This window comes from Talpa occidentalis, unplaced genomic scaffold, assembly GCF_014898055.3.
Source record: "Talpa occidentalis isolate TD23 unplaced genomic scaffold, MPIMG_talOcc4v2.1 talOcc4.15, whole genome shotgun sequence".
NCBI lineage: Eukaryota > Metazoa > Chordata > Mammalia > Eulipotyphla > Talpidae > Talpa > Talpa occidentalis.
This window is the reverse complement of record NW_023601543.1, coordinates 33,083,158-33,108,082: the sequence shown is the minus strand read 5'-3', so window position 1 is coordinate 33,108,082 and position 24,925 is coordinate 33,083,158. Positions and strand designations below refer to the sequence as shown.

At 41.6% G+C, this 24,925-nt stretch overlaps 1 protein-coding gene across 2 annotated transcripts in view; it reads right to left on the bottom strand.

Annotated features, from left to right (window-relative positions):
* Positions 1-1,459: 1,459 nt before the first annotated feature.
* Positions 1,460-24,925, bottom strand: part of TRMT2B (tRNA methyltransferase 2 homolog B) — a 33,106-nt gene continuing 9,640 nt past the window's right edge. The window contains exons 7-13 of one of the 2 annotated variants that reach the window (XM_037512207.1): positions 15,125-15,271; positions 12,665-12,759; positions 11,818-12,032; positions 11,546-11,647; positions 10,530-10,682; positions 10,221-10,320; positions 1,460-2,180 (exon numbers count right to left, since the gene is read on the bottom strand). In XM_037512207.1, coding sequence (XP_037368104.1) covers positions 2,054-2,180; positions 10,221-10,320; positions 10,530-10,682; positions 11,546-11,647; positions 11,818-12,032; positions 12,665-12,759; positions 15,125-15,271 — 939 coding nt within the window. In that variant the 3' untranslated portion in view covers positions 1,460-2,053. The remainder of the gene's footprint in view (positions 2,181-10,220; positions 10,321-10,529; positions 10,683-11,545; positions 11,648-11,817; positions 12,033-12,664; positions 12,760-15,124; positions 15,272-24,925) is intronic. The other variant, XM_037512208.1, reaches the window with a different exon arrangement.

Sequence of the window (24,925 nt, the reverse complement as noted above, 5' to 3'; positions counted from 1 at the left end):
AGACCAGAAGGACATAAGAGAGCTGTCCTTTCGAGGGAAAGGAATTCTATGTGGACAGGGAAATGAGGTTGCCCAGATTATGAAGGGGGAATTTGGAAAGCAGGAGGTCAATGACAAACAGATTTTAAGCACTGGAGAAACAACACTAGAGTGGCATTTTAGAAAACTCACCCTGGCTATAGAGAATGGAATCGATGGGAGTAAAAGTAGATCCAAGCAGCATCCATTGGGAAGACAGTCCTTCCAGTAATAATTTGGTAAGAGACAACATACAATGGGTGGAAGTAGGAGGTATAGGAGAAGGACTCAGAAATAATTACCAGCTTTTGGAGGCTGAGTAGATTAGGATATTCATCAAGATTAGGAATATAGGAGGAAGAACAGTTTGGGGGAAAGAGATGAAGCATTCAACATCAGATATGTTGAGTTTAGAGTACCTAGGAGATACCCAGGTGGAGACCACCTCGTAGGCAGTTGGACTAGGAATGATAACACTGGTTTCCTGCTCAAATAACTAATATCGATAGATGGGATTGCCTTTTAGAGATATGGGGAACAAAGGAAGAGGAAAAAAAATTAAGAATTTTTAATATATAAAAACAATATAAGCCTGTTATTTAAAATGAAAAATAGACAAATGGGTATAAAAGCTATCTGCCCACCATACATCCACACTTTTAGCACTTTAGATGATTCCCTTCCAGTCTTTTTTAAAATGGGTATTTATATAGTAGTTTTAACAGCCATATTTTTCTTAGAAGGAAGCTTCTCTGTAAGTATTTATGATTGAAAAGAATTAAACATACTAGTTGACCTAATATTTTGTAAATCAGACAATACTTGCTGAATTGCATGTCCTTAGCCTGTTAAAACAGTCAAAACAAGTTAAACAGCTGGGCAAGTGTCCAAGAACAACTCTGGATTCAAAGAAATCATGGACCAGAGAATGCCAGTTTCAATATGCAGTTTATTATAGTATATACTGGACCATTATAGGGTTCTGGAGATTTCTGCCTCCACACCACACAGCACAATTACAGGCATTCGGTCTCTTCTTTGAATATCTACTTTCCCATAGGTTCTTTCCTATGATTAATCCTCCTTCCTCGAGTGAGAGTTAATTGGTGCTACTGCTCCTAGGAGTAACTACTTTTTTTTTTTTTTTTATTTATTTTATAGAGGCATGTTTTATTTATTTATTTTGTTTGTTTGTTTGTTTTGTTTATACATGCACTGGGTACAGTCAGAAGCACGGGAGGGTGAGAGAATTCACCAGAGCCAGAGCGGGGAGCAGAGCAGGCAGAAGGACCGAAGTACACTGCTGAGGGGAGCAGCGGGTGGCAGGAGAGGTCTGCGCACCATGTGGGATCCTCCGCCGGTGGCCGGGGAGCAGCTGGGGATCGAACCGGCGCCGCAGAGGCCGCGGGCAGCTTCGCAACCCAGCGCTCAACCGCTGCGCCACCGGGGAGGCCCGGAGTAACTACTTTTTAAAGGAGATTCTAGAAGCCTCAAAGTCTCAAAAGCCCAAAGGAATAAAGCTCTACTGTGCTCACAGAGTCACCTGCAATCACTTTATAGCTTATTCTGCCAATTTAAACAGCTAAACTTGTTTCTAGTTCCAACCCTTGGCTACCTCATGAACTGGGAACAGCTCTAGTAAAATCTCTGGGCAAATATGGAGATCCTAATCCATGCGAAAGTATTACCAGCTGGTGAGGAAAGCTCTGTTGTCAGCCCAGCACAGGCAGAGTCAGAAAGGTAAGACAATAAACTAGGACCAAGGGCACAATAAGTTGATAGCAAAAGAAAGAAGCCGTCTAGATCCAGGGCCAAGTAGTGGTGCAAACCAGGGAAACACACATGAAAGCAAGGGAACGTGAAAACTAAGATTAGAAACTCGCTTAAAATAGCCTACTATATTCTTTCTGCTCGTGATCCAAAGACTGGTTTCCCAGGCAATGCTCTCAGGGTCTGCAGAGTAGCAATATGCCAGACCTGGGATTTACTGAAACTTCAGCCTGAACAAAGAGCCTGAAGCCTTGTAGGAGGTTGCTTATCGAGTGAAGAGGAGCACCAGTTCACAGTGTGGAGTGTGGGGGAACAGATCCACAGGCACAGCTTGTCTCAGTATGAAAGGCTCGCCTAGAAGCTTCTTAGTAGAGTTTGAAGGACAGCACAGCCTGTAGAGACAGATCAAAATATCATTTCTGAGAAACCAAGGACAACGTATGGGAACACAATTTCTTAAATTGAAGCCCTTTCTCCATGTTCCCACAGTCTCCTCTGATGTGCTCTATAACAGCATCCTACTTAATATAACTACCTAGGTTCTTTTTCACCACCTTTCTTACTGGCGTATCATTTTTTGAGCAAAGAAATGAGGCAGAAATTGCTTGTTATTCATCTCTGTGTTCCCAGTGTGTGCCCCAGAATAGGGGTTCCATGGTGATTGGAGCAATGAGCTTATGTCATATACTTTTCTCTGTGATTTGCGCCCAGAAGATAAGAAATGAATATTACTGAGTTAAATGTATTCTGTTGAACTTTTTCAAAAGAGATTACTTTTTCCCCTTATTTCAAGGTAGCCACGCAAAAATGAGCGCAGAGGATGACCTGTAAACTTAATACTCAGAGAAGGATCGCCACCGCTAACTTTTCTGGACATGTACATTTAAGTGGGCTTTTAAAAATGGAGTCACGCTATACATATTGTACATGCTACCTTACAGTCAGTTTCATCAGTTAACAATATTCATTATGAGCATCTATATTATATGCAAAGCCACCTCGCCTTTATTGACAATGTGGTATTTCATTAAATAAACATAACATGGTGTAGGGTAGGTAAAAGGTATCAGGCTTTTCTGCCCTCCCGCCATTAGGATAGATGAGGGAACCCTGTGGTCCTGAATGCATGCCTGATGGCGGGCACCTGGAGTGGGTACACCTGGGCTGAGAGACTGGACTTTTAAGGGCGGCGTCACAGGGACGCCAGCAGCAGCAGAAGCCGAAAGAGAAGCCGAGAAAGAAGTAGCAGAAGCCGAGAGAGAAGCAGAGAAGGCCGGAGAGCCCAGATAGAGTGAAGACTTGCTGGGGGCTGGGAGACCTGCCAGCCTCCGGGCCCCCCAGCACCCCTGCCTGCCGTGTACCTGGTAATCCCATGAACAGAAAAACACTGTAAAAATTTCAATTCTCCCTAAATTAGTAAATTCAGTGTACTTCCAGTCACAGTCCCAAAAGGGTATTTTTGATAAGTTCATTCTAGATCTGTTAGAAAATACATGAAAACATTAAGAGTATAGATGCTTTGCTCCAACTCCACAGTGGGTATTTAATATATACACATATGTGCAAAGATATGTATACAAGGATATTCACAGCAACAGTGTGGTAACAGAGTAGAAAAAACAACCTTAAATTCATTAGCAATAGGGCCTCCCCTGGTGGCACAGGTGGTTGAGCGCAGTGCTGTGAAGCTGTCTGCAGCCTCTGCAGTGCAGGTTCGATCCCAGCCGGCTGGCGAGATACCTACATGGTACAGCAGACCTCTCCTGTCTCACCGGCTGCTCCCCTCAGCAGTGTATTTCAGTCAGTCTGCCTGTTCTGTTCCCCACTCTGTCTCTGGTGAATCCTCTCACCCTCCCACACATCTGGCCCGGTTCTTGTATGCATGAATAAATAAATCTTTAAAAAATGAATTAAAAAATTCATTAGCAATGGACAAGTTAAATGACATAAGTTAAAACTATATAACCTATTTAAAAAATGAGTAGACCTATACTTCTTTTGCAGATTCCATATCATCACAGAACAATCTCTACAATCAATCATTCAGTGGAAAGCATGGTACAGAACAGAGTTTATAGTCCATTTCTATTTGTTTAAAAAAATGAGAAAAGAATGGTATGCACACATACATGTACACACGTATTGTCACAGGATATCTCTGGTGGGCTATGTAAGAATCAGGTAAAAGTGGTGACATCTAAAGGATTACAGGTCAGGAATAAGATTCATTTTCGCTTCCTACTCTTTCATATTTGAATTTTTTCCTACCATATGCACATACTGTCTTTTCAAAATATATTTGTCTCGCCAAAAAAAATATATTTTTTGTTGAACTATCATTATTTTACATCTTTGCTCATTATTTTGCCTCTTTTAAAGCCATGTTTTTATACAATATGAATGTTAGCAAAATCCTTGGTTTATTGTTAATCATTGCATTTTAATTTATCGTTTCTCATAATGATTATTTTCATTTTACTCAAGAAGAAATATTAAAAAGTATGCAGTGAAGTCTCCTTCCCACCCATGACTCCTGTCCCTGCATTCTCCCCAATCAGACATAGCTACTGTTTGCAGTTTCTTATAGAACTTGCCAGTTTCTCTCTCACTCTGTATATATACATTTATATACATACACTCATACACACATAGATACATATATGTACATAGATGCATGTGTTCTTTTCCTTTTCCTTTTTTTAAACAAAGATACTTTACTGTTACATAAACAGTCCTGTACACCTTGCTGATTCCATTTAGTAACATACCTTACAATCAAAATTACAAGCCATAAAAAAAATAGTCTGGACATCCTTGAAATTAAATATTCTTCTGTTTCAAAGGGCACCATCAAGAAGCTAAAGAGAACTCACAGAATGGGAGAAAAATTTTACAAATCATGTATCTCATAAGGGACTTATATCTAGAATATATAAAGAAGTCTTAAAAATCAGTAATAAAAAGAAAACCCAATTAAAAGGTGGTTAAAGGATCTGAATAGACAATTCTCCATAAAGGATATACAAATAGCCAATGAGCACATGGAAACATGCTCAACATTGTTAGTCATTAGAGAAATGCAAATCAAAACCACAGAGATATATCACTTCACACACACTAAAATGGATACAAGGAAAAAAAAAACAGATAATAACAAATGTTGGTAAGAATGTGGAGAAAATGCACCCTCATACACTTGTGGGAAGAGGAAATTGGGCAATCTCATTGGAATAGTTTTCAGGAACAGTCTGGCAATTCTTTAAAAGGTTAAAACAGTGTTACCATATGACCCAACAATTTCACTACTGGGTATAGACAAAAGAAATGAAAACAGACGTCCACACAAAAACTTGTGCAACCAATTGGTAGATAAAAAAAATTTATGGTATACCCAAACAATAGAATATTATTTGAGGGGCCTCCCTGGTGGTGCAAGGGTTAAGTCTCAGAATTATCAAGCTATCACCAGCCACTGCAGCATGACGATCCCATCCTAGTCCAGGGAGCTAACCCACATGGCACAGCAGACCTCTACTATCTCACCTGCTGCTCCCCTCGGCAGTATATTTTAGTAGCTCTGCCTGTCCTGCTCCCCACTCTGTCTCTGGTGAATCATCTCACCCTCTCCTCGCATCTCTGGCCTACACCCCAGTTCTTGTATGCGTTAATAAATAAAAACAAATCTTTTAAAAAGAAGAATATTATTTGACCACAAAAGGAATCAATTACTGCTACATGCTACAACACAGATGAAGCTTGCAAAGAACATGCTAAATGAAAGAAGCCAGATGCAAAGAACCACATACTTTAAGATTCTATTTATACAGCCAAATCTATAGAGACAGAAAGTGGACTAGTAGTTGACAAGGGCCAGGGGCATTGTGGAAAAATGGAGAGTGACTGCTAAAAGGTGCAGGGTTTCTTCCTGGAGTGATAAAAATATTCTGTAATTAGATGATGAGGGCTACGTAAGCCTGAAAACATACCAAAACCCACCAAATTGTAACTTTAAGAGGGTGAATTTTTTATGTGAACTATATCTCAATAAAGCTGGTATTAAAATATAGCATACCAATCATCGGATAAATGGATAAAGATGCAGTATATATATACACAATGGAAAACATTTTTCAGCTCTAAAAAAGATGAAATCCTGCCATTTGCAACAACATGGATGAACCAACAGCGTATTATGCTTAGTGGAATAAATCAGATAGAGCAAAACAAACATATGATTTCATTCATATGTGCGTACATAAAGGGATTAAACAAAAATAAACCTTTAGACTCTAAAACCAAATTAGGTTGCCAGAAGGGAGGAGGGACATAGGGTGAGCCCAATCAGGTAAAAGAGGTCAACTGTATGAAGGACATAATTGGACTTTTACTGGTAAACTTAATGTAGTATATACAGATGCTTATTTATCATGATGCACAGCTGAAATCTATATAATGTTATAATGTAATGTTACTTCAATAAAAAATTTAAAAAACAAGATACCTTAGAAATCTTTCCATATCAGTACTGAGAGAACATCTTCATTCTTTTTTAAATCCAATTTTATGCCTTTGCCATTTGTTTATAAAACAACAGAATTTTTGGAGTACAATTTCATACCCCAACATATGCACAGGCTTCACTCTCTCTCTCTTCATTTTTAGAGAAGTATAGTATTCCACCGTAAAGATGTAGCAGTTAATTTAACTAGTTCTTCACTGGACGGATATTTAAGATATTTCATTTGCTATAAGTAACTGAATATATGTCATTTTACACATCAGTATATTTGTAGGATTTGTAGGATAAAGCCTCAGGAATGGAAATACTGGGCCTCAAAGGGGATATATACATTTATAGTATTAATCTATTGGGTTGTTGGAAAAGTCATGATGCAATTTTCTATGTTTTTCAAAGAAAAAATACGTCATGACTTTTCTGACAACACAATGTATTGCTAAATTGCCCCTCCATATGGATAGCACCAATTTACACTCTGACCTATAAATCTTTAGAATTCATGTTTTCCGGGCCTCCCCTGGTGGCACAGAGGTTGAGCGCCGGGCTGCAAAGCTGCCCGCAGCCTCTGCGGCACCAGTTCGATCCCCAGCCAATGGCGAGGGTCCCACATGGCACGACAGACCTCTCCTGCACCTGCTGCTACCCTCAGCAGTGTATTTCTTTCTTTTTTTTTTTTTTAAAACTGATTACATGATTAGTATTTTTCCTGGTCCCTTATTTAGGTTTTCTAAATTCTTTTTTTTTTTTAAATAATAAATTTTATTTTTATATTCCCCCATACAATTTCAAACGCCCCATTCTGACCCCAATCCTTCCCCTCCGCCCCCACCCCCCTCAGCAGTGTATTTCATCAGTCTGCCTGTTCTGTTCCCCACTCTGGCTCTGGTGAATTCTCTCACCCTCCCGTGCTTCTGACTGTACCCAGTGCTTGTATAAATAAATAAATAAATCTTAAAAAAAAAAAGAATTCATGTTTGCCCATTGTATGGCTAACAATGCATTATCAAATTTGAACATCTGTCAATCTAAGATGTAAAAAGCAGTATCTCAGAGTACTTGAAATTTGCTTTTCAATGAAAATGGACGAGCCAAGGCATCCTTTTGTGGTTCATAAACAATTTATATTTTCTTTTCATAACTTCTCATTTTTCTATTAGCCTATTGTTTTTCTTATTGATTCCTAGAGTTTATTATAAATTAAGTAAAAACTCTTTGTGATATGAACAGCAAAATTTTTTTCCACTTTGTATGCTGTCTCCTCTCTGTTATTGGTACTTTTTATCATCAAGTTATTTTTATCTGTTTTATTGAGATATAATTCACATACTATACAGTTCAGTGGCTTTTAGTATATTCACAGAGTTGTGCGACTTTCACAAAAAATTAATTTGGGGATATTTTCATTAGTCCAAAAGATATCACCCACCCCTTAGTGGTCACTCCTAATTTCTCCCCAAACCCTCCAACCTCAGGGCCAGGCAACACTAATCTACTTTGTAGAGATTTGTCTAGTAGACATTTCCTACAAACTAAATCATACACTATGTGACCATTTGTGTCTGGCTTCTAGATACCAATCCTTGCATGATTTACAAATATTTTTCCCCACTATGGTTTGTCTTTTCACTTTCTTGATGGTATCACTTGTAGCACAAAAGTTTTTTCAATTTTGATGATGTTCAAACACACACACACAATCTGGACGTGTGTTATATATAAATATATAATATATATTGTTATTTATTGGGCTTTTGATGTCATACTTAAGAAGGCTTTACCTAAGCCACGGTCACAAAGATTTACTATTATGCTTCAGTTCTTACATTTACTTCTGTGATCCATTGAATTAATTTCTGTGATCATGTAACAAAGGAAGCTTTTTTAAAATATAGTGAACCTTAATGATATTGTATGTCATCTTTTCCAGAAGTTTCTGAAGAGCCTTCTGCCACCAGCATTTGTTAGATAGTACACTGTTTCCCCACTGAAGATCCCACAAAGATGCCACCTTTATCATACATTAAAAAAAAAATCTTAAACAGTAAAATAAAGATAAAGGACTACTAGGAGAGTATACGTATAAGAAGAGATAAGGAAATAAGACTATAAAAACATATGAACCTCAAGCTTTTTTATTTTGGGTGGGAGAAGCTCTTTCACAATTTTCTCATTGTTCTCTTCATTACTGGTTGTTCAGGTTTACTATAGCTTCTGCAATTAATATTAGTCATTTACAGTTTCCCAGAATATCACCCACTTCATTTAGGTTTTCAAATGTATTGGGAAAGGAGCTATAAAAAGTACTTTTTTATAATTTTTACAAAACTTCTCAAAATTCCTATCTGTACTTATGCTCTTTTTCTCACGACTTTGTGTTTTACTCCTTTATAGTCTTGATTAGGCTTATCTAGTTTATTTTCTTCGAATAATATCTCCTTTGTTTAATTGGCATGTCTATAGGTTTACTTTTTATTTTGGAGTTAATTTATCAAATTTTTAAAAACATTGACTTCATCCATCAGTTTCCTTTAGGTGTATTATTCTTTTTCTAGCTCACTGATATGAAAACTCAATTCATTTACTTTTATTTCTCACTTATCTAGCTATAGCTATACTTTATACCCACTTGTATTATTTAAATATTACAAATAAGTTCTATTACTCACGTAAAAAGAAAAGGAATATGTGTGTGTGCATGTGAGAGCAGGAGAGGGATAGAGAGAGAAAGAGAAACAAAAATAAAATACTTCAAAAATCAGGGCCTCCCCGGTGGCGCAGCGGTTGAGCGCTGGGTTGCGAAGCTGCCCGCAGCCACTGTGGCGCCGGTTCGATCCCCGGCTGCTCCCCAGCCACCGGAGGAGGGTCCCATATGGCGCGCAGACCTCTCCTGCCGCCCGCTGCTCCCCTCAGCAGTGTCCTTCGGTCCTTCTGCCTGCTCTGCTCCCCGCTCTGGCTCTGGTGAATTCTCTCACCCTCCCGCGCTTCTGACTGTACCCAGTGCATGTATAAACAAAACAAACAAACAAAATAAATAAATAAATAAAACATGCCTCTATAAAAAAAAAAAAAAAAACTTCAAAAATCAAAATAATTGGGCCTCCCCGGTGGCGCAGCAGATTGAGCACCGCACTGTGGAGCTGTCCGCAGCTTCTGCAGTGTGGGTTCGATTCCCCGATGGCCAGGGAGAAACCCACATGGCGCAGCAGATCTCTCCTGCCTCGCCTGCTATTCCCCTCAGCAATGTCTTTGGTCCATCTGCCTGTTCTGCTCTCCGCTCTGTCTCTGTCTCTGGTGAATTCTCTCACCCTCCCGTACCTCTGACCTGCACCCCAGTTCTTGTATAAATAAATAAATCTTTAAAATAAAATCAAAATAATTGACCAAGGCCAGAGCAAGAGGGGAGCAAGAAGCAATCCTGCCTTGGGTGAAAAATTTGAGGGTACCAATGAACTCAGTAACTAAGTAATCAAAAAAATAGTTCAATGTAATACTTTATAAAATCAAATTGGAAAACTACAGTCTGTGTACTGGCTGCCTACTTTAATAAAGTATTATGGGAACCAGGCCAGGATTAAGATAAGGAGAATGAGATGGGGTTTAGCAAGTACAGCACGGATCTCACCTTCTCAAAAAAACTTAATATTTTGTTCATCATGGATATTTGGGGGTTCATTTTGTTTTTTGAAAATACATTAAAAAACGTATCCTGATTATGGCAATTTGGGGCATCCTCTTAAAATTCTGTACCCAAACTGCATTGCCTAATTTGCTTTATTTGGGACCTGGCTCTGTAACTGATTCTTGATGATAGTATAGTGACAATTTTCTGTTTATGCTTGTCTGCATGATCCAATAAGCATGGATCACCTTACCAATCAGAAAAAAATAATTAAGAAAACAAGTCATGACTTACTCAATGATGTTCCTTGTGGTTTCACCATGGGTCTTGCAGGAAACAAAAACTAGTGTGCGGATAGCCCTGCAGTTTCGAATGGCTTGAACCACCCGGTGATCTGAAGGAAGAGACACATAGCTATTCATACCACTGAGCTATCATGATCTGAGTTAACACAAACTCCCAACTGGCCAGCACCAGTTGGGGTTGAAATTAGGAACAGAGGAGATGCATATTCAGTGCCAGCCCTTTGGGTGCACTCTTAGCAAGGTATGAGGATGAGGGACCAAAGCTAGTGGACATCAAAGGACTAGGGGAATGCCTCACTAGTTCTGCAGCAGGAAAGCCATTCATCCTTACGTAGTCCAGCCCGGGCTGGGTTCACCACAGCAGTAATGACCTGCCCGTCACCCTTGGACTTGAGTATTTGTGGCAGAATCTTCTCTGCTCGACCAGTGTGGAATTCACAGTTGGTGATGCCTGCAGAAGAGATGACCACATGACATAATTCAAGCCCAGAAGCAGGTGGCAGGGAACTTCAGCTTTCTAGAAATGTCCAGGAACCAGGGCACAGCCATCTTCCCTTCAGATCTAGTGTATCTCTGAAAAACAATTAAAGAACTACAGTGGACTTGCTTCAAATTTGCTAACGCACCTTCCCTTAGCATATGTCAGTAAGTCTTTCAGCTGGAGAGACCAGATAATGTCATTTGACAACTTAGTGACTCACACAGCACATGCGTATCTACTCCAAGAAGGGAAACTTGACTACTCAAGTGCTCCTTCTGCTATAGCAGAGGTTTTCACCTGGAGCTTAAAGAATTGTCTGGAAATGAGATGCAGGGAACAATAGGACCTGTTTTCCACACTGCAGTTTAGTATAAGATTTTCTTCAACATGTGCACATGTCAAGAGGTGAAGGATGCCCCCTAAAGTCTACAGATTTGTGAACAAATAGTGAATCAATAAAATTTAATTCAGTAAAAAAAGATTTTATTCAAAGAAAAGGTTCTGTGGCTAAAAATATTTTGAAACCTATTCCATTGTGTTATGATGCCTCAAGAGTCTTCTAAACTATCCAAAGTTTTGCCAAGTTTACTTTCTATCAGGCAGGCTTGTTCTATCCCTCAACTCTTCTTCTGGATAGGAAAAAAATGTATTGTTGACGGGGTGTATTGTTTCTGGTTTTTCAGAAAACCATTAGGTCTTAACTGTGACCTCTCTAGAACCTCTTCCCTTCCTCCCCACAAGTTGTGGACACAGTAGATACTCTTTCCACAGAACCTTTTCCATAGTGCACAAACTACAGCTCTTAACTCCTCCCCACACTGTGAGTACTGTACCATTGAAGGCTGCGGACCACCTGGCATCCTCTACTGCCTGCTCCAGCAACTCAACCCCAAGGACTCGGGACGTGCGCTGAGCCAGAGAGAGGCCGATCACACCTGAGGAAGGAGGACAGACTAAGAAGAGTGTGTTTTAGGGCTTTAACCCATTAAGCTTATGCCTGCACCACTACCACCACCTCCCCACCTAGGTTACAGGGGCCTGGGTACTGAGTAGATGGTGTTTGGGAGCTAATCGTCATGTAGATTCTACTTGGGCTGCCACTTGCCAGTTCCACAGCAGATGTCAAGGAGGATGGTGTTGGAGTCCACGCCACTCAGTTCCCCCACAGTCTGATACAGCATCTCTGCACCAGCAGTGTTAACTTGGAAAAAGGCATCTGGAGAGATGCGGATCTTCAAGCCCAGGAGATCTTCAAAGATGTGGGGTTCCCCAAATAGGAGCTGGTAAGGGGACTGCTGATGGCTACAACGGGTCATGGTGCTTGAAGAAAATGAAGAAGAAAGCATCTTGGAATGGCAGGTCATGCTATCTCTAGTAGCTAGTCGGATGGAGAGGCCACAGCACCTAGACTAGGAAATATAGCCTCTTTGCCACGGCCCTGGCAGCTCTGAAGGAGGTCACCTCCCAGGGCTGGAGGTACATGAACATGTCCCTTCATCTACATTCTGGCCTGGCTTCCCAGTCCTAGAGAGTGTAGGGGGGCGAGAACATCTTCACCCAAATCCTCCACGATCAGCATCCCTTACCTGTGGGGAGTACATTGTAAACCCACCAGTGGATGCCTAAAACTGCAGACAGTACTGAACCCTATATGTACAGCATCTTCCTGTGCATACACACATACTTATAAATTAGGCATGCTAAGAGATTCACAACAATAATAATAAAATAGAACATTTGGGACTATTGTCCTAGTAAATGTCGTATGTTTAATAAAACATATGAAACATGAATATGACTACCTCCCTGCCAATATATCTCATTATATGGAACATTTCTGCACCACAGCTGACCACAAGTAACTGAGCTGGAACACATTAACACCATGGATTAGGAATACGAGTATATGGCAAGTCATACACATTCTACTTGTTTGGCTGTCCCAGGCTTACCTTTCCTGGAAGTAAAGTGAAGTCAAGTCACAGACTGCTCCTGGCCCTTTGGTGAAAAACTCCTTTACAATCTCCTTCTGGACACAGAGCTCCTCCTGCCCAGACCACAAAATCAGGTGTCAAGCAAAGATTCATCTCTGACAAATTTCCTTTCCGCGACAAGAAGTAATCCTCCCTGCAGAAGTCAGACAACAAGGCACATTTCTCAAATCCCATTATAAATAACACTTAACATAAAGCAATATTCCGCAGGGCCAAAAAGAAGGAAAATAAGCTATTTTCATATCTTAGCAGAAGCATAGCTTTGCTTTATCGACTTTTGACAAAATCTATACAATAGATGTGGCACTTTCTCTAGTTGGAGACTCTTTAATAGTTCTCTAAAGAAAGTGTGAGAGTTACTGTTGCTGAAAACAGGAGCTAGGGCCTCCCCTGGTGGCGCAGTGGTTGAGTGCTGGGCTGCGAAGCTGCCCGCAGCCTGTGCAGCGCCTGTTTGATCCCCGGCTGCCGGCGAGGGTCCCACATGGTGCCGCAGATCTCTTCTGCCGTGCCCACTGCTCCCCTCAGCAGTGTGTTTCATCAGTCTGCCTGTTCTGTTCCCCGCTCTGTCTCTGGTGAATTCTCTCATCCTCCCGTGCTTCTGACTGTACCCAGTGCTTGTATAAATAAATAAATAAATTTTAAAAAAAAGAAAAAGAAAATGGGAGCTAAACTAAGCTTTTGTCCCATCAAGAAGAAGCAATTCAATTCCTTTTAATTCCTTTCAAATGTCTTCACTTCAAATATCCCAACCATCCACTCCAACACCACTCACAAGATTTGAATCCCAGGAAAAAGGAGAGACCCTGGAAGAAAATAATCCTGGTAACTCAATTTTTGTTTTGTTTTTGACCATACTTTAGTAAGAAAAAAGCAATAAATTACATCGCTCTAAATAATTAATGATCATTAAGGACATTCTTTATTCCATGAAATATCAGATCTTTCTTAGGAAACAGATCTTTCTTGCAGCCATCTCACTGAAGGTTGGGGGAAAAGTGCAGAAAACATCTCTGAAGCAGTGAAATGTACATGATACCTTATATCAGATTTCATATTTGGTGACATGAATTAATCAAAGTGCTCAGACTCTAAAAAGGTTCAAGAAAAACCACTAACATAGCAAAAAAACTGTCAGATATCATTACAAAAACACGAGGAACATGAATTGGTCACTTAAGAGTAAATTTTAAGAAATTCTTTATATGTTCTGGAATTCTATAATAAGATGCAGTGGTTCCTAGAGAAGAAAGGTTTATGATGAGAAACTGGAAATAGAAATGTTCATTTTTTTTTAAAGATTTATTTATTTATTTATTTATACAAGCACTGGGCACAGTCAGAAGCGCGGAAGGGTGAGAGAATTCACCAGAGCCAGAGCGGAGAGCAGAACAGATTGACGAAATACACTGCTGAGGGGAGCAGCGAGCGGCAGGAGGGGTCTGCGCGCCATGTGGGACCCTCATCCGGTGGCCAGGGATTGAACCGGAGCTGCAGAGGCTGTGGTCAGCTTCGCAACCCAGAGCTCAACCGCTGCGCCACCAGGGAGGCCCCCTTTTTTTTTTTAAATCTACTTCCTGGCAGCAAAACTTGAGCATGGTTTTTTTGAGGGGGCAGCTGATTTTCATGTCTAAGCTATTGGTTTTCTAAACCAAGATGGTTGCCATCTTCGTGTGCCTGGGATGCAGGGGTTTCCTGGGACACAAAACTATCAGCACTAAAACAACTAAGTCCTTCCTTTGCATTCAGAACATTTTAAGATTCTTATATCACTAAGAGACCCTGAATATTAGTTTGAGACATGGCTATACCAGAGTAAACTAAGTTGAAGCTATAGAGTTAAAAACGACCTGGGCTCAAGTCCTAACTTGGCTATTTACCTGCTCTTTACCTTGGGTATTTCTATGCCTCCACATGCTCATCTGTGGAACGGGGGGTGACAATACCTCGCCATCTTCTGCCTACGTCACACATTGGTTGAGATGATCATCTAAGATTAGGAATGTTTTCACATGGGAATGTTTGAAAGCTTAACTGCATTACAAATCTAAAGTAGTATTTGGGTTATGAAACTCTGGCTATATTCTGGTTTCTAATGGCATTTGGGTTCAGTAGAACACCCACTGATTTCCATGGGCAAAGTTCCTACTATTTCCATGGGCAAAGTTCTAGTGAAAATACTCTGAGTCCTCACAGGGTAATTTGGTAATCCAGCCTGCACCTACAGTTTGACTATGCTAACAGCATGGTTAAAGAGTATCCTGGCCATCTTCTCCTTACCCTCAACCCTAATTGATGACACACACAAATATATTATGTGTAGTTTCTGCTCTCTGCTCTGAAACTTCCCCAAAACAATCACAGCACAGGAGTAGTAAGGATGGCTACAGAAGCTGCCCCTTAGCAGCCTGTGGGTCTCACCTGCCTTAATTGCTGGGGATGGAAAGTGATGATGGCCATTGTGTGCCCTTGGCTATTGGTTCGCACTGTGAGCTCACGCCAGTACCCACCTTCATGAAACTGAAGGCAGGGCTCCATTGGGGACTGTCGAAGGAGTACTTCATAGCACTAGGAAGAAAACAGTAACATTACAGAGGGAAAACGAACAAGTTCAACAGCTAGTTATTTCTGCTGGATGACAATTCATGTTTAAGCTTTAACCCCTAGTACCTCAGAATGTAACCGTATTTGGACATAAGGTCTTTAAAGAGACAATTAACTTAAAATAAGGTCCTTAGGGTGGGACCCAGTCCAATCTGACCAGTGGACTTATAAGAGGAAGAAACTTTTTTTAGATTTATTTATTTATGCATACAATAACTGGGGTACAGACCAGAGGTACTACCTGACATGACCCCCATTAACCATTTACCTCCAAAAGTCCTCTTCATCTGGGCCTACTTTCAGTTCCTCCCAAAAGCTTGCCACATTTCTATCTTTTACAGTGTCTGTTCTCAGTCTAGAATGCTGCTCCCTCAGACTTACGCATGGCTGGCACCCTCACTTCCTTTAAGTCTTAATTCCAGGGTTTTTTCAGCCAGAATACTATTGACATCCGTGGCCAGATCATTCTTTGTTGGAGGAGGCTGTCTCATTCATTGTGGAATGTTGAAAAACACCCTTGGCCTCTGCTCACTACATGCTAGCAGTACTGCTCAGTCATCTCCAAAACTGTCTCCAACCAAAAATGTCTCCATTAAGAAGATCTGGTACATGGTCATGATGGAATACCATTCAGCTATTAAAAAAAGATGAATTCCTGCCCTTTGCAACATGGATTGAACTGGACGGGTTGTGCTAAGTGAAATAAGCCAGAAGGAGAAAGCCAAATATCAGATGATTTCACTCATCTGTGGAAGAAAGAAACAAAACAAAGGGACTGAGGAACTGACAGAACTAAACCAAGACAAAGTCTAGAAATGACTGTAGAATTGAGGACACTAGAAGGGAAAAGGGAAGGGTGGGAATACAGTGGGGAGGGAGCTCAATGGTATATCATAAAGGGATATGGATGCTCATGGGGTGGGTGGGGTGTGGTGATGCACATCTGGAAATTAGGACTAGCCAGCACTGGGGGGCGCTACTCTGCCTTCCTCAGGGACCAGTTTCAACCTGCTCCACCCTCTACACTTGTGCTCAGGGCTTAGTCTCTTGGGTTGGTTTACTTTTTTCCATTTTAACCATTTTTTACTGTACAGCTCAGTGTCCCTAAGTACATTTACAATTGCTACACAAACGTGACCACCACCTGCCTCTAGAAGTTTTCACCTTGCAAAACTGAAACTCTGTTCCCATTAAGTAATAACTGCCCTCAAAAATAAATAAAAATTAAAAAAAAAACTAAAAGATATTTGGGGCAAAAAAAATGAACTCAACTCTTAGCTCATGGGGAATATTGATTAATGTTTGACAGAGGTCTTAGAGCATGTGGGGGAAATAATCAACAGTAGGTTCATAAGAGGCTAAGCAATTAGAAAAATGAGGTATACATTCATGTCAAACCAAAAGTTGTGAAATCAGCATACTACATAGGACTATACAGCTATGAAAAAAAGCAGCATGTTACTATGTGGGGAAAAAAAGGTGATGCAGAAGAGTGTCTATACTGAGCTACCTTTTAGCTAAGAAAAGGGGAGGATGCAAGTTTCCTTCCATTTATTTTTTAATAAGCAAAATGAATAAATATCATTACCCATGGGAAGGAGGGACCTGGGTAGAAAGGTCCAATGTGAAAGCTAGACCTCTCTGAATGTACCTTTATTTTGTAGATTTGACTTTGGAATCAAGCAACTATTTCACAAAATGATATAACAAAATCAAATCGAAATGAAAAAGAAAAAAATCAATCCTTAAAATTTGAAAGCAAGCAAAATGAAAAAAAGGAACTATGTATCAAGTATCACATTAGTGGCTTAATTACAAAAAAAGGAATTATTTCAGAAGGTACAATAATTTGACAAAAAGAAAGAACTGAACAGAAATCCTGAGATCTTTTCAGTAATCATTAGTAGTAATATCAGTACTGTTTTTCAGAAATTCTATAATACATATATATTATATAATTACAATAACATATTAGAATAAAATATATAATTACATTAATGCTGTCACGATTCAAATTTTCATTGTAAGAGGCAGGATAAAAAACATAAAATCAAATGATTTTAAGTAAACTGTAACTCAAAATTTGATTTGGATATACCGCTACAAATTCATATTTTCTCTTAAAAAGAAAATATTTTCTAGTTCCACTAAAAAGGGCTTGACATATGACCAATCCAGTGTAAGCAAACCCCTCTCACACTCATACCATGGCCTCCAAATACCATTCTCCACTAGAAGAGAACAAAATTCCTCGAAAATGACTAAGTTCAGGTCTCATGCAGAAAATGAATTGATAGTGCTAGAAATATCTTACCATTCTAGAACTATCAGGGTCAGCTAGGGCTCTGAAGCAATGGAAAGCAGTTCAATTGGCCAAAAATGGAACAATTTGAGTGACAAAAATAACGTATCTGCATGGATTGAAACATATCATGTATGTCAAAAAATCCATGAGTTAAGGTTATAATAGCAAAACGAACAAATTTAACTCACCACTTTTTTTAAGATTTATTTTTATTTATTTATGCATACAAGAACTGGGGTGTAGGCCAGAGTTGTGGGAAATGAGAGGATTCACCAGAGACAGAGCAGAGAGCCGAAAAGGCAGACTGACTGAAATACGCTGCTGAAGGGAGCAGCGGGCAAGACAGGAGAGGTCTGCTGTGCCATGTGGGTCAGCTCCCTGGCTAGGATTGAACTCAGGCCACAGTGGCTGATGATAGCTTGATAGTGTTGAGATTTTAACCCCTGCGCCACCAAGGAGGCCCAATTACCATCTTTTGAGGAAAGTGAAAGAATTAAGGATTTACTCTGCTTTTCTTGTATGAGTGCCTCAGAGTAACCAAATATTGATAGTTGTAAGGGAAAGTTATTTTTAGAAGAAGCTCAGGTAATAAAGAAAGGCATGGGCAACACAGAATCCACCACACAGCCAGCCCTCCTGAAGCAACAAAGCTAGGCAATGATCATCAATGGTTGCTAAAACCAGTTGGTGAAAGCTGATGAGAAACTTTGGTTTTAATCCATAAATTTTGTTTTTGTAGCTTTTTTTTGAGGTTAACACTGGCTTACAGTGCTGTGTATGATTTATGGGGATAAATTCACACCTCTTCAGATGTATGTTACAGTATTTCGCCTACCACTAGGGCACCAATAATGCTCCAAATGGCCTACACCCCACCTCTTGTATGTATTAATAAATAAAATAAATCTTAAAAAATAAAAAAATAAGTTGCAAAGGCAAAATAATTAAGAGGTAAGGGTACTTAACATGAAAAACATGTTAATCAAATGCAAACTGAACATCTTGTCTGAATTCTGGTTTGAACAAACCAAGTATAAAAATCAAATCATTATGAGATAAATTGACATCAGTTCTGATCATTTATTGGATACGTGGTGATATGAAGGGAGAAATGTTTATTTCTAGGTGTGATAATGGAATGAATATGTTTTAAAAATTAAGTCCCTTCTTTTAGGGTTCACACTGACATATTTACATTTTATATGATGCAATTTGTGGGATTTGCCCAAACTAATCCAAAGGGGTTGGTGGAAAGGAGGTGAGAGTATAGATAAAACAAGATTGGTCAGACATTGACGGTTGTTGAGTTTGGGTAATGGGTACATGGGGCTTATTATTCTATTCTCTACTTTGAGATATTTGTAATTTTCCATAATATAAAATGAAAGAAATATGTATAATAAATGAAATGACATCTTAGTACATCTACTTGGCTCAGCAGTGATTATCATTATAAAAATATAAATATTAAATATTAATTTAACCAAAAATGATGCTTTAAATATATGAGGAGATGGATAGTCTGGGAAGGGAAACAAAGTAAGAGGGAAATGTTCTTATATATCCTAAGTGGAAGTTGACATATAATATGTACATTTGATAAGTCAAGATATGTCAATCTATTTAGAAATATGGAACACCAGGACAAATAAGTGTTATTGTTTCTGGGGAGCAAGGTTCAAGAGAGGAGGGGCGGCAGAGGACTACCATTTTTCTTTACTAAGTTTTTAGCACTATTTGACTTTTACAACTAAGTATTTGTATTTCTTGGATAATATTTAAAGATCTCTTCCTATATCTTGGCACTCCAGCTGACAACTCCCATAAAATTCTCATTTTTACTCAAGCCTCGAGAGTAGATATTTAAACCTCAAATTGGGGCAGAGTAGGTTATCCTATCATCTTTTTTTAAAGATTTATTTATTTATACAAGAACTGGGGTACAGGCCAGATGTGCGGGAGGGTGAGAGGATCCACCAGAGACAAAGCGGGGAACAGATCAGGCAGATCTACTGAAATACACTGCTGAGGGGAGCAGCAGGCGAGACAGGAGAGGTCTGCTGCGCCATGTGGGATTCTCCCTGGCCAGCCGGGATCGAACCCATGCTGCAGAGGCTGCGGACAGCTTCACAGTGCGATGCTCAACCACCTGTGCCACCAGGGAGGCCCCTATCCTATCATCTTTTTTTTTTTTAAGATTTATTTATTTATTTTTATAAGCACTGGGTACAGTCAGAAGCTCAGGAGGGTGAGAGAATTCACCAGAGCCAGAGCAGGGAACAGAACAGGCAGACTGACGAAACACACTGCTGAGGGGAGCAGCAGGCGCAGCAGGAGAGGTCTGCTGCGCCATGTGGGACCCTCACCCAGTGGCCGGGGATCGAACCAGCACTGCAGAGGCTGTGGGCAGCCTTGCAACCCAGCGCTTAACTGCTGCACCACCGGGGAGACCCGCCTAGCCTGTCATCTTAATGGAATAGAATGTCAGTACTAGTAACAGAGAAAGGGACATGAAGGTATGAAAAAACTGAGAACAGTCAGTGCCCTCTCTATATATGTAAGGTGCTGTTATTATTACCTACTTGATTGGATTTTAGATCTTGCATGCCTTTTACAAAAGGAGGAATTTGTCTGGATAGATGTGGAGGGTAGAAATTTGCCTACCCAAAGCTGGAAGGGCTAGAAACTTGGATAAACATTGCAAAGAGGTAATCATTCACTGAACATTTGAGGAACAAATGGATCTGTGTTAAGTGCTAGGTTACAGAGCTAAATAATGCACAGCTGCTACCTCACAGTCTCATGTGGGAAGCGCCAGCACTGAACTATGCGGTCTGGGATGACAGGCGCTACAACGGGAGAGAAGCCACAGGAGTACAGAGGACAATCCCCAACCAGTTCAGGGAGTTAGAGAAGGTTTTCTCCAGGGTCTGACGCTTGAAATGAATCTTAGGCGCATACACAGAAGCCAGGTGAAGAAGATTGGGTGCATTCTAGACAGAGGGCATCCTCAGGCAGGAGTAAGATGGACAGGCAGGGTAAGTCTAGTTCAATATGAATACAAAGAGGGAAGCAGGTGAGGATATGCAGAAGATGAGGCTAGAGGACCTATCATGAAGATCCTTAATTGCAGAGGGAAGGAATTTAACTTTTATTCTAAAAGCTACTGGGCAACACCTTAGAATTTGAAGGATGATCTTATTCACATTTTAAGGACGCCTTTGGCTGCAGTGAAATGAATATACCAAGGTACAGGGTGGGGATCAGCAAGAGCAGTTTGGAGACTACTGCAGTGGTTCCGGCCGAGAAGATGGTAGCGTGGACTACAGTGATGGTGATGATGGTGGTGTGTACGGTAGGGAGAAATGTCAGGCTTTTCCGCCCTCCTGCCATCAGGATGGATAATGGATTCTTGCGGTCCTGAATGCATGCCTGATGGCGGGCACCTGGAATAGGGTGTGGGCATAGGTAGATGGGATTCACCTGGGCTGAGAGTGGGCTTTTAAGGGCGGCATCACGGTGACGCCAGCAGAAGCCGAAAGAGAAGCCGAGAACGAACAGAAGCCAAGAGAGAAGGCCAGAGAGCCCAGATAGAGTGAAGACCTGCTGGGGGCTGGGAGGCCTGCCAGCCTACCGGCCCCCCAGCGCCCCTGCCTGCTGTGTACCGGGAAAATCCTAATAAAAGCCTGCAAAAAACCACTGAGGACTCTGACTCCTCCTTTACCCGGTCTGCTGGATCATAGAAAAGCTGCACCGTGTCCATCCTGCCTGTACAATTGGCGTAAGTCAGCAAGATGATCCATGCAGATGGGTATGGAGCCCTCCGAAGACCTGTAGGGACTAAGGAATAGCAGACTGAGCCTGTGACCGCGCTGGAGAGTCATGGCGGCACAGAAGGTGGACAAGTTCCGGGAGCTATGGGATAAGACCTCGCCTGGAGGAGGAGGAAGAGACGCCTGAGAGGACCAGCCAAAGACCCCTGAGGCAGCAAGAATCATCGGAAGAGAGAACCACGATTCGGAGCTCACCAGTGCTGATGCAAGGAGAGGCCAACAGACTTGGACTAATGGACTTGGACTGATAATCCCGCCAGAGGGAGAAGGACCTTGGCAGGTTATGTTTTTTTGAGAATCTGGGGGTGGCCGGTGGGCCTTGATGGCCAAAAGCAGCCTGTTATGCCCAGCAGCTAGGCAGAGGAGAAAAGCCAACTGAGAAGGCAAAAGCTGGTGCTGATGCTAAGTTTGGGAAGCCCTGAGTGGCTGTTAAACACCAAGTAAGCTGAGGAAGGACAGTGAGTCTCATAAAATCACCTGTGGGTGATGCCCTGCTCGTTGTCGAGTGAGGGTGAGGAGCTGAGGAACCAGTCCTTGGGGGACGGGTGGGGAACGTGGCTTGGGGAGGAGCCCAAGCCAAATGCAGAGTTTGGATCCAAGGATCCCCAACCCATGTGCTTGTGCAGTGGGTTGGCCTGAGTGCAGGGGTCTGCGAGTCGCATGGGTGGCTATGAAGGCCGAGTGTTGGAGCGACTGCAGACAGAAACCCTGAGGGTTGGCGATTACCCCCAACAGAATAAAATTGCCAATCCCAGAGCTAGTGCATCCTGGGGGTGGATGCTGTGTGTGCCTTGTAGCCGAGACCACAGCCAGAGAAGGCCAGGAAGCCTGACGGCTCCTGGTGTGTTACAGTAGATGCCGTGAGTGGTTCCCCTCCCTCGTATGAGCAGTGCCTTCAGCAGCAGATGTGGTGGCTCATCTGCTGGTACCAATAATTGTCTTTTGCCACTAGGTTGGTGCCCTGCCTGGACGTATTTGTGTTCTGTTGTATTTTGTTGTTATATTGTGATGTATTTGCTTTTGTGGGCCATGGCTGCATTGTTTATGTTTGCTAAGAAAATTGTATATATGAAGACTTTATGGCAGAAAACCCTGAGGGGGTGGACTGTACAGTAAGGAGAAATGTCAGGCTTTTCTGCCCTCCTGCCATTGGGATGGATGATGGATCCCTGCGGTCCTGAATGCATGCCTGATGGCAGGCACCTGGAATGAGCTGTCGGCATGGGTAGATGGGATTCACCTGGGCTGAGTGGGCTTTTAAGGGCGGCGTCACGGCGACACCAGCAGAAGCCGAAAGAGAAGCCGAGAACGAACAGAAGCCGAGAGAGAAGGCCGGAGAGCCCAGATAGAGTGAAGACCTGCTGGGGGCTGGGAGGCCTGCCAGCCTACCGGTCCCCCAGTGCCCCTGCCTGCCGTGTACCTGGTAATCCCAATAAAAACCTGCAAAAAACCACTGAGGACTCTGACTCCTCCTTTACCCGGTCTGCTGGATCATAGAAAACCTGCACCATGTCCATCCTGGAAACAGAAGAAGGTGGATTCAAGAGATTTTTTAGAAAACAAAAACAGGAGTTGGAGATTGATTAGATATGGCTGTTGAGGAAAGGGGGGATTGTGAAGGAGAAATCTAGAATGTCAAGTGTTTCTAATATGTCATGGTACCATTGACTAAGGTGAGGGGAAAAAGCACATTTGGAAAGGGAAGAGGATAAGTTTAGTTTAGGACAGTGGTTCTTAATTGAGGGCTATTGTGTCCCCCATTCCCACCCCAAGATTTATCTGGCAATGTCTGGACACATTTTGGTTTAATGGCATCTAGTGGATAGAAGTCAGGGAGGCTGGTGAACACTCTATAATGCATCTAACAGCCCCACACAACAAAAATTTACCCAACCCAAAATGTCAATATTATGTAGGCTGAGAAATCTTGATCAAGGGCAATGCTGAATTGCAGAACTATCCAGGAGAGCTAGCTAAGGGTGCTCAGTAGACTTTTCGAAATGCATCTTCCAAAGCTCAAGAGAGAGCCAGAATGCAAATATAAAGTTTAGGAGTCCTTATTGTTGGGTGTAACCTTCCATGAAGTTATTAAAAAAGTCCAGGAACAGTCCTGGGAGACACAACACTGAGTTGGAAGGAAAGAAGACAAGGAAAAGATACCATGAAAAAGATGAAGAAATAGCCAGGGAAATGGGAGGAAATTGATTAGAGAATATCATAGACACCAAATAAAGACAGTGTTTTACGTGGTGAAATAAGAATAGTAAGTGTACCACAGGCAGAGAAAAGTTGAGTAAGTTAAGGACAGAAAGTTTCCGGTGGATTTGGCAAAATGGAGGTCATGGATGACTTTGGCCAAATCAATTTCCATAGAGTGTTGGGGGCAGAAGCAAGAACCATCAGATTTTTTTCAAAGATGGAAGATATTTTATATGGTTTTGGACTGAAAACAACAGAGCCGACAGGGATGGGGAGGTGGGAAAGAAGTAAAGAAACAAGAGAAAGAGTGTGTAATGAAGGAACAAGTTTCCTAGGGAGGGAGGCAATGAGTCCAAACTGGAAGGATATAGTCTTGGATGGTGGGAGGAGGGGTGGCAATCACCTCTTTCACTGAGCTAGGAGGGAGGGAGGGATAAGATTTCAGTGAAATCGGTAGATGGTGGCAGAAGTGGCTAAGGGAGTTTTCATCTGATGGCCTTAACTTTCCAACAAAGAAGCAGGCACAGTCATGCGCTAAGTGCAAGGGCTTAAAGGTGATAGGGTAGGAAAACTGAGAAGAGTTTAGAACAAATAGTGACTGAAGAGGATGGCAGAAGATGATGAGGGCCATGTAGGAAGATTTCTGGCGAATGATCCTGGAAGCTGTGTGCTAGAGGGGGGAACTTGGAGGTTTTGTCCTATCATAAGGCATCAACCAAGTATCAGAAATCTGAATGATTAGGAGAGCAGGTGGCAGTAAGAATGAACAAGGAACAAGGGTGTCAGTTGGGAGTCCTGTTCAATTCTCACGAGTAAGGCTTTTGCTTTTCTTCCTCTAAATTCCACAAGGGCAGCACCATGTCTGAGTCACCACTGGATCCAAAGCACTTAGCACACTGCCTGCCACACAGTAGCCACCCAACAAGCGGTAGACGTGTGCAGTAGAAGAATAGAAAGCTGCCTCAGAGGCCAAACTCATGCTCTAGATGCCTTACCACCACTCCATCTCTCACCATATTTCCCAGTCCTGTTCTGCCGAAATACTAGCCTTTCAAATCAAGTATTTCAGGCACTTGCCACTTGCTATACTGCCCTTATCAGTACCTCTCTTTCCTAATACTTCTCTTCCATTAAATTCCTCTGATGCCTGACATTTCCAACAAGGGCCGCAATTCTCCCTCCTCCTCTCCATCCCCCCTGAAATGAAACACTAGTAATATTCTCTCCACGTTCAGAGGTATGCTTTCTGAACAGAGCCCTCCTCCCCTCTGCCACTGAAAG